Source organism: Pteronotus mesoamericanus, unplaced genomic scaffold (genome assembly GCF_021234165.1).
Source record: "Pteronotus mesoamericanus isolate MK-2021 breed Mesoamerican mustached bat unplaced genomic scaffold, CSHL_Meso_final scaffold_54, whole genome shotgun sequence".
NCBI lineage: Eukaryota > Metazoa > Chordata > Mammalia > Chiroptera > Mormoopidae > Pteronotus > Pteronotus mesoamericanus.
In genome coordinates, this window is record NW_026555321.1 from 17,931,095 (window position 1) to 17,941,125 (window position 10,031).

General features: G+C 50.3%; 1 protein-coding gene across 1 annotated transcript in view; it reads right to left on the reverse strand.

Annotated features, from left to right (window-relative positions):
* GALNT15 (polypeptide N-acetylgalactosaminyltransferase 15) overlaps window positions 1-8,770 on the reverse strand; it is a 43,250-nt gene extending 34,480 nt beyond the window's left edge. The window contains exon 1 of the mRNA XM_054595410.1: window positions 7,543-8,770. Coding sequence (XP_054451385.1) covers window positions 7,543-8,075 — 533 coding nt within the window. The 5' untranslated portion in view covers window positions 8,076-8,770. The remainder of the gene's footprint in view (window positions 1-7,542) is intronic.
* Between the last annotated feature and the right edge of the window lie 1,261 nt (window positions 8,771-10,031).

The following is a 10,031-nucleotide window of genomic DNA, read 5'->3' on the forward strand; positions in this document are numbered from 1 at the left end:
AATCAACAGGGGACCGTGACTTCCAACAGCCCAAGGGCTTTTTCCGGCTGCGGGAGGCGCTCTCCCCCTCACCTGCGGGAGGGAATTAACCTCCCACCCACCCCAGTGAGCTGCCCCCAGCCAGTGACTAAAACAGAATTGGCATATTAGTATCCAGCAACCTTGACCTTAGGGTGGGGGAGGGGGTGAGTAATACTCTGTCTCTCGGACTCGCGCACAGGGCTGAGCTCTAGCTGCCGACTGTAACTGCCTTGGATACACACCTTCCCTTGGCTGCTCCCTGTTCCTGGGCCCCTCCCAGTGCTCCCTGGTGTCACCTGAACAACAATTGCCTGTCTCAGGGTCTGCTTTGGGGGAAGCCAAACTAAGATAGCCTCTGCCGTCATGGAGTTTATTAAACAGATAACTAAATAATTATTCAACAAACATAGTAAGGGCTCTGTAGAGACGCTCAGGGAGTAGGGCCTGAGGTGAAAGCTGAGGACTGAGGGTGGGCAGGACACCGCAGAGAAAAGGCACATGGGTGGGGAACCATGTTCCTGGAGATGTCACAGCCTCTGCCAAGGCCTGGAGGTGGGAAGGGGCTTGGCAGGTACGAGGAACTGAAGAGAAGGTATTATAAAGTACAGGGTTCGGCAGAAGTAAAGCCTGCTTGAGTGTGGTTGGCGGGGTAATAATACGGGGGTAATAATTTGTAGTTTTAATTCGAACATTTCACCTAAAATGTCATATGGTGTGCTTGAGTGTGATATTGTTATGTTACAGAATTACATGCTTATGATTTTGTAATAAAAGACTTTGTAATAAGTAAGGACCGTTATTTGTGCTGAGCCCTGTGTATTTCCCCTTTTCCTGACTAAGCATTATATTAACAGTAATTTTGTATTTTATGATGTATCTTTAAATTCTTTGAGGGACCAAGTAGGTAGATAAACAAACAAGGGGCCTTGGGCAGGATACCACCTCTCCAGGCCTCAGGTTCTGTCTGCCCGGTGGGCGTGCACGCACCTCCTGCTCTATTTGGGCCACGGCTTTGCTGAGGGAATCACTGAGGCAGCGCAGACATGATATCGTGAGGCAGTGCCCACGTGTGACCAGGTACTCACGGGGAAGGCCCATGTAGAAACACATATTTTCATTGTTAAATAATGGGGCTAGCTACTTTCTCTGTCCTTCAACCGGATATCTGGTACATATTTTACTACCTCCGTTCGTACACACACACCCACGTGTCCAAAACCTAGTGTGACCTCATTTGTCCATCTTGTGAGTGGCAGCCGTGGGGAGGGAAGACCTAGGGCTTTGGAATCGAATCAATCTGGCTTTTGAATCCTGGCTCTGCTATTTACACCCCCTAATTAGCCAACACAAGGATGCTGCTTCCCTTCTGCAGCCCAGGGGTGCTGCCTGGATTAAAAGGGATCATCCTGGCCCAAGGGAGCTGCTCAGGAAGTGTTAGCTTTCTATCGTCAGTCCCCACGATCTCAGGAGTCCCGGCGTGTGTTTACACACAGATGCACGCCCTCCCTTCATGCAGCTCCAGGATCCCCTGTGAACTCTTAATGCATTTGGATGATGATTCAAAGAGAGTGAGTCACAGCCTTGCACCAGATGGCCTGGCTGGGGCACAAACACTCCCCCACCTTCCCATTGCCGGGCTAGAGTAGAAAGGTTTCTGCCAAGTTTGTAAAGCTATTTTGGGGTTACTGACCCCCAGCTCCTACGAAATCAGCAGAACCCTCACTCAGGGGGCTTCCATATCTCAGTTCTGAGCCCACCCATGTAATGGCCTTGCTGCTTGTCTGCGTCCCCCACATTCCCTCTAGCTCCTTGGGGTTGGGGCTGGGTCTTGCTCACCTTCTGACCTTTAGTAACGGCTAAATACATATTTGTTCAGTGAATGAAAGAAGATACTGTTCTTGCTCTCAAGGAGTGTATAGGCTGGTTGTCAATATGAACGGGAGAGTAACATCATACAGCCCATCTCCTACATTCTAAGGAAATGTTCCGCCCAAATCGTGTCTGTAATTGGTGTGGCTCATCCTGGGAACATCAATTTCTTTTTTTTTTTAAATAATTCTTTTTTGAAAAAAATTTTTTAAAAGATTTTATTTCTTTATTTATTTTTAGAGAGAGGGGAAGGGAGGGAGAAAGGGAGATATCAACATGTGATTGCATCTCGTGCACCCCCTACCGGGGATCTGGCCTGCATCCCAGGCATGTGCGCTGCACTGGGAATTGAACCGGCGACCCTTTGGTTTGCAGGCTGGCACTCAATCTACCGAGCCACACCAGCCAGGGCAGAACATCAGCTTCTAAGTCAGGGCTTGGGGGCGGAGGGAGGGATAAGGGGGAAAGGGCTGGGACACAGCCTGGAGGGGAAAAGAGCAAGTGCGTGAGTGAGCGGGGTGGGAAGGGCTGGAGCCTGCACTTGAGGCTGATTCCCCGCGGTGGAGACAAGTCCTCTAAGGGGCACGCAGTCCCTTTCTCTGGGTGGAGGGTCCCCTGAAGTCTCACAGCCTCCTCCTGCAGCGACTCTGGGCATCCTTGGCCTGGCCCCCTGGACCTGGGTATGAGCGATTTCTAAGACCTTCCAGATAATTCCAATGTGCCCCCAAGTTTGTGATTATTTTGCAGCCCCCAGGGACAGAAAAATAACTGCTTGATCAGAGAAAGGACAATGATGCCTGCCCCAAATTTCCTCCATCTTTCCAAATCACTCCTACGGTCCTGTACCCAAGAATGTGATGGGGCAACTTCTGTCTGGACTTGAATATTGTGTGAAACATCTTCAACATTTAGTCTCATTTGAGCTATAGCCTCATGCAAGGGCGTTACCTCCCTTTTACAGTTGAGGAAACTGAGGCTCAGGAAGGTTGAGTGATTATATAAGGTCACCCATTGAGAGTGGTGCCAGGATTCAGTCCCAGTCCACTGTTCCATGTGACTTTGATGTCATCGCAATTTTAAGTATATAAACCAGGGTAACCTAGGGCTGATGTAAGAAGGTAGCACACAGCGAGCTACAGCTGAGCTGACATTTCTGTCTAAGGACAAAACCCCCGGTTAGGAGGGGAACTATCTTCCTCTATGTTTCTCTTCTATATTTTCCAATCCCAGTACAAAGTCCATGGAACTTTCCAGAACTCTATTACCTCTCCACTCACATTCTATACCAGTGGTTTCCCAAACTATCTTGCATCAGCTTTTAAAAATTCAGGTCACTGGGCTCCAACTTGAAACTATGGAGAGTCTCTAGGGACAGGGTCTGAAAATCTACATTCTAAACAAGCAATAGATGGGAATCTACTACACAGCTTTGGGAACCACTGATGTAGCCCCTTGCTGCTCAAAACATGGTCTGTGGTCCAGCAGTGCTGGCACCAACTGGGAACTAGATGGAAATGCAGCCTCTTGCGCCACAGCCTTGGCCTATTACTGGTAAATTAGATTCTTGAGTTTTAACAAGACGCCCATGGGGGGTTGCATGCATATTACAACTTGAGAAGCACGCCTCTGTCCAACCTGTTTGGCATAAAGAGTGTCCTAGATCAGTAGCAGCAGCCGCAGCACCCAGGAACTCATAGAAATCAAATTTTTAGACCCCACCCTAGACCTACTGAGTCAGAACTGCAGGGGCGGAGGCCAGGAATCTATTTCAACAAAGCCTCTAGGTGTGGTGCTACTCACAAAAGTCGGAGAGCCACTGTGCCTCGAGGGGAGGTTGCAAAGCCCTTTCTCAGTTGGGAGCCCCTTTGATCCTGGACATCCATTGCCCCTTGCTGGATGCCAGGACGATCAAAGGAGGGCAAAGCCTGGAAGGGCGGTGAAAGCTGTCAACACCAAGAAGCTGAATGGGCAAGGTTTGTTCCTCCCCTCCACCCCCACCTTCTGACGGCAGCATTGAAGGGCAGAGTCAGTCTTAGTCCTCAGCCCCTGGCTCCCTCCTGCACCCTTCTCTTCATTTCATCATATTCGTTCACTGCCTGCCCCTGAGCCCAATCCCCTGCCTTTCCCACATTACAACCGTTCCACCGTGCTTCACTGTGCCCAGGGATAAGGCTCCCAGGTGGCTCCCAGCTCCTCCGTGCCACCATTGGATGCTGCGATAAACGTCGTCTTCCCTATCTCCCTGTGCACCCGTCAGTATGCGTGCTCCCCATTGTATAGATGGAAAAATTGGGAATGCTTCCCACTTATGTGACCTGTCCAGAAAATACAGCATGGAGGTGAAGAGCATGACTTTGGTGTCAGACACACCTGGTCAACTAACCTGGCCCCTGTCCCTCCATCTTTCTGTGCCTCAGATTTCTCATCCATAAAATGGAGATGGTAAGACTTACCTTATAGGTTTATCATGAAGATTAAACAAGTAAACATCATTTAGCAGAATCCCCAGTGCATAGAACATATTTAGTAAATGTTCATTATAGTTTTACCCTTCTTTCCTGTTCTGCCTTTTGATCTTTTACACCGATTTTTTTTTTGTTTTGATCTTGCATTATTAGGAAGTCTCCTCATTTCCTCTTTTGAAACTGACCTCCAGCAATGACCCTACAGGTAGTTAGAAAAGGTCAGCTGGCTTGGGGGATTTGGTGCAAGAACTGGAGCCAGTGAGGCTTGTCTGGGTCAGGAGCCAAGGAGGGGCTTGCAAAAAGCTCTGGGGTGGAGGACGCTCACTGCAGCAGGCGGCAGAGCGGCGAGGAGCCTGGTGTTCTGGCTCTGGTGGGGAAGCAGCAGTGTGGGACCTGCGGGTAGCTGGTGCTGAATGGATGGCTGTCCTTTTTGGGGCCTATTTTGGCCTGGTTTTAAAGTGGTGGAAGGAGGAGGGTCCTGTCACCCTGTAGAGAGGGTGTGTGTGGGGCGGTATTACTGTCTCACTTTACAGAGAATCCCTTATGTATCCTAGAGGGGTGCTGGGTGTCTGAAGTGGGCACCGTAGAGGGGAGTCCGAGGCCCAAGGCTTGGGAAGCAGAGGCTGCATGGACCAGCTGCAGCCAGCAGAGGGCGCCTCACACCTCCAGACAGAGCTGGGGGCTGTGCTGTGAGCATTCTGGGAAGCTGGGGAACAACAGACCAACTGTCCTGGATTGCCTGAGACCTGTAGTGGCTCTCAGTGCTAAAATCAGGCAAGTCCCAGGCAAACTGAAATGGACTGGTTACCCTCGCTTGAAGAGGAACCCACTAAAGTGGTGCACATATACATATATACACATCACACACAACACAAAATGTACCCATGCTCACACCACACACATGTACAACACATACTCATGCACGTCACACCAACAGCATGACACACACGGCACAATTCTATACATACAAGTGCCACAAAATTTGCCCACACTTGTGCCGTATACACAGCACACCCATGCACTTCACATCACATGCATAATGCAGAGCACATTTGCACATATACATGTGTACCACTCACACAATGCATTTATCACATGCATGTAGCAGATGCATACACACATGAGCACAATACACACACGAGCACATTATAAATTTGTTATACAGTCAAGACATAATAAACATACACACATACCACAAAAATATATGCAAAACATCACAAAACATACATGGATACATGTGCATGATACACGTGCAACTCACACCATATGCACAACACACTATATATGTGCACCATACACATCACAATACATATCAACCCATATGAGCACTAACACATTTATTACAAACATACACATATAACATACAATACAACTCATACCTGTGCACATCACATCACATATACAAATGCACAGGCACCCCATATTGTGCTACTCACACGTACTATATGCATCCCATATGTACAACACACATTTGGTACACACACAACACAATGCACACACACTACCCATGTTCAAACACATATGCAATGTACCCACAGATATGCACGTGCAGAACACGCTTTCACAATGCAACACACATAGTCACACACACGTTGTAAACAGAGATCTCTAGTTTGAGGATATTCATTCTTGCTCTAGGCCAGTGAAAAAATGTATGAAAAGAACTTGAAAACTCTATTCACTTACTCAGCAATCATTTCTTTAATGTATGCTGAAACCTACGGGCTCACCACACAGCAAGGGGAGCAGGCATTGAGCAAACCAACACAGCAATGACTATTCAGCTTTGGCTGCAGTGAGTGTTATGAGTTAAAACTCCAGAGAGCACAAAACTTCAAGGGGGTGGAGTTGGGTGGGGCTGGCTGGGTCTGGAAGTTTCCTGAAAAGAGCTTTTAAAGCCAAGGCTTGAAGTCAGAACAGCAGTGTTGAGACCAGAGGGAGGTGAAAGGCACCCAGGCACACAGCGTCAGGAGGCGTCACTCCCTTGCACTGTCCTGCATTTGCACATCCCTGAGAGTGAGTGGCCAATTAGCCAGGCTCAGAGAGACCCCATGGGGATCCGTGGTGTACGTGGCCCTGCTCCCAACTGCTGCTCTACATGGATCCTCTCGCCCAGAGGGTGGGAGCGTGCACTTGCTTCCCAGGAAACTCCCTGGGCTCTGGAAAGAAATGTGGCTTATAGGGAAGGGGCCTAGATCGCCCAAACTAGCAGCTGCATTTCCCCTGGCTGCTGCTAACCAGGCCCCCTTCTCTGCAGCCGGCCATGTTGCTGGTGTGAGTGGAGGGAAGAGGACAGGAGTGTACAGGATGAGCCCACCCTCTCCCTGGGCACAGCCTGCATGTCATCCCAGCTTCCTCCTCAGATGGCGGGGGCGGGGCAGGTGTCACCCTGCCAGGTCAGACTGCATTGGTGCAGTATTCCAGCTCCTGGGCACTGGACTTATCCCTTTAGTGGACTAAGGAGAGTAGCATAGAGTGGTGGTTCAGGTAGATGAAAATTTCTACCTAGATTCAAATCCCTGCTTTGGCACCCGCTAGCTGTGTGACTGTGGAGAAGTCACTTGGCCTCTCTGTGCCTTATTTTCATATCTATAACATAGGCATAATGGTAATATTAGCACCCATCCAACAGAGTTGTAAGGACCTTACAAGTTAATACATGAGAAGTTCTTAGATTAAAACCAGGCACAGGGCAAGAGCCACATAAATGTTAGCTGCACTTATTTGATCCAAAATAAAAGCAAACACTAACAACAATCATAATATCAAAATATAGTGGAGCCACAGTATTGTAATTGGAAGGTGCCTTGGAGAACATCTGTGTTAGGTAGACAAAGCCGTTTGACCCAATAATCCAGACAGAAGGACTAGAGCCCAAGATGGGAAAGAGAAGGAACAAGTAAGAGTTGCTCCCTTTGTGTTCCCTAGGACGGCGGTTCTGGCCTGAAGGGCAGGTTAGATAAAGATCAGGGGACCCCACCCAGGGTTTCTGACTCGGGGGTCTGGGCGGGGCCTGAGGCTCTGCCTTTCCAACACGTTCCCAGGTGACGCATGCCGCTGCCTTCCAGTGGCCACACCTTGAGAAGCACTGCCCTAGGGACAATGGAGACAGAGTGCAGAAAGCTTGCACCTCATCGTTGCTGATAGCACCCCAGTACCTAGGAAGGGGAAGCAGGGCCTTACTTACAGCGGATGCCGTACCTCGGGCAGCGCCCTCTGCAGGGGGATGTGGACGCTGAGTGCCTCCTCCAGGCGGCGTGTGGTCAGCAGCTCATCTTCCTCAGATACCTCCTCGTCCTCCTCCTCTGCCCCCCAGTCCTTCTCCGGGGCCTCCTGGTCCAGCCTCCTGCTCGACTGCTTGATGAACCTGTAGCTGCCACCTCTCCTGACCTGGCTCTGGTTCCTTCTGACCCTGGGAGAGGCCACGGCCACCAGGAGTTGATCCTCCCGCAGTGAGATAAAAGGTGGCAGGCCCTCCAGGGGACCGTATTCTTGGTCCTCATCCTCAGACTCCAGCACCCATTCCTGGGATTCCCCGAAGTCCAGGCGGTACCCAGCTTCAGGGCTGTGCTGGGCGGCCTGGGCTGTGACAGCCTGGTGCGGGGCGTGCGGGGGAGGGGGCAGCATGGCCACCATCAGCAGGACGCATCCCAGCATCAGCAAGGGCAGCAGGAAGTGCAGTCTGCATGGTCCATGCTTGCATCGCTTCCTTAGGAGCATGTTGCTGGAACTTGCCAAATGCAACAGGTCATGTTCAAGTTCGCTTTCTCCTCCTGCTCCAGGTTCCCTCCAGCTTGCAGCAGAACCTGGGTTCCTGGTTCTGCCTGGAAGTTTTTTGACAGTCACTTAACCTGCTCCTTTTATCCCATCTGACATTTGCCAACAGCGTGTGTAAGGCCAGCCTCCATTTACAATCAGAAAGCCACAGGACCCAAGTCCCACCCCAGGTCCTCTCTGAGAGGATTTCTTTAATTGCCTTCTGAAAGCCCATTCACAGGGACTTCAAATTAAATTGATTGCCCCCTTTTACCCTCTTTTTCTCCTTGGGAAAACAGTTATTCCATTCTGCTCAGGTGTTTAGTCCCATGTGATTCGTTTCCCCCCTTGCATGAGTGGTCAGGTTGCTATGCGATGTCAGGGGGAGCTGGTGGGTCCTCCGTCCAGCAGAGCCGACAGCTGTCGTCCTTTGGACGTTTCAAGTCAGGTCAGATCAACAGATGAGAAGCCGGCAAGCAGTGCCTGATTTCCTTTCACACATAGCTCCGCGCTCAGCCGAGAGCCCTCTGCCAGACACAGCGCGAGCCAGGCGTACGCCTCGTTCCTGGTCCTAATGCCCTCACTGTTCCCAGGCTTTGCACAGCCCCATGGAACACAGTTCCAGAGGAAGATTAACGTCGTCGCTGCTAGGACCAAACCCAAACAGAGACATGCCAGGGGTTCAGATTTGAATCTTGTTCCTAGGGGGACTTCTTGCCCCACCCAAAGGGGCAGAAAAGAGTATTCCCTCTTGTTTTCAGAAAGGCTGTACATGTGACGTAGATGCAAGGAGCTGGCTGTCTGGTGGCACCCTCAGCCTCCCACAGGTGCCCTGTTAGGCTAGACCAGATGTCATCCTCCCTCCCTGAAGACTCTGTTCCCTGTCCTTCTGACGATGAGGAAAGCTGGGGGGAGGGGAGGCTCACAAAGCCTCTCCTGCCCACAAGAGCATCTGAATGCCTACTATGTGCTGCCATCGAGGGGGAGTACTATTGGGAGAGGAGTGGTATGCTCCTTCAGTTGTAGAACTTGGTTCAACCAAGCATTGATGAGCATGTGCCCAAACTCTTCTGGGGACTGGGAGTGCAGCAATGAATAGAACAGACCAAAATTTGTGCCTTGTGGAGCTTATGTTCTAGTGGGAAAGGAAGACAGGTAATTTATTAAAATTTACAGTGGGTCAGATGGTGAAAAATATATATTGCAAGGAAAGAACCTAGAGATCATGGGCTGGGGTTGAAATTTGACTCTAAATGGCGAGGGAAGGTTTGCCAAAAGAGTTAGCACTTGTATAAGGAGGGGGGCTAGGCAGCTACCTGGGACTAGCATTTGAGGCAGAAAGAATAATCGATGTGAAGCACCGAGGTGAGGGTGTGCCGGGTCTACAAGAGGAACAGCAGAGGGGCAGTGTGGCTGGAAGAGAGTGGGCAAGGTGGGGCGTGACGGGAAATGGAATCAGAGGTAAGAGGGGTAAGAGCTAAGGGGAGGGATCATGGTAGGGATTTTGGCTCTTCTTCCGAGTGAGATGGGAGCCCTTGGAGGGTTGAGTAGAGGCCAGATGCACTGACTTGGGGTTAACAGGCTGCTGTGTTGAGATTAGACAGCGGGGGAGCAAAGGGCAGAAACAGGGGGACCAACTAAGGCATTTCGCAGTGAGAATCATAAAGACGTGGACGACAGTGGCATCGATGCAGGTGAGGAGATGTGCTCAGCTTCTGGACGTACTTTAAGGAAGAACATGTAGGATTTGGCTGATGAATTGATATTCAGTGTGAGAGCAAGGTAAGAGTCAAGGATGGTTTCAAGTTTTTGGTCTGAGTATTTGGAAGAATAGAGGTGCCATCAGCTGAGCTGGGGAGGTCAGGAGTAGGTAGGAGGCGCAGAGCAGTGGCTCAGTCGGGAACGTGTGAGTTTGGAGGT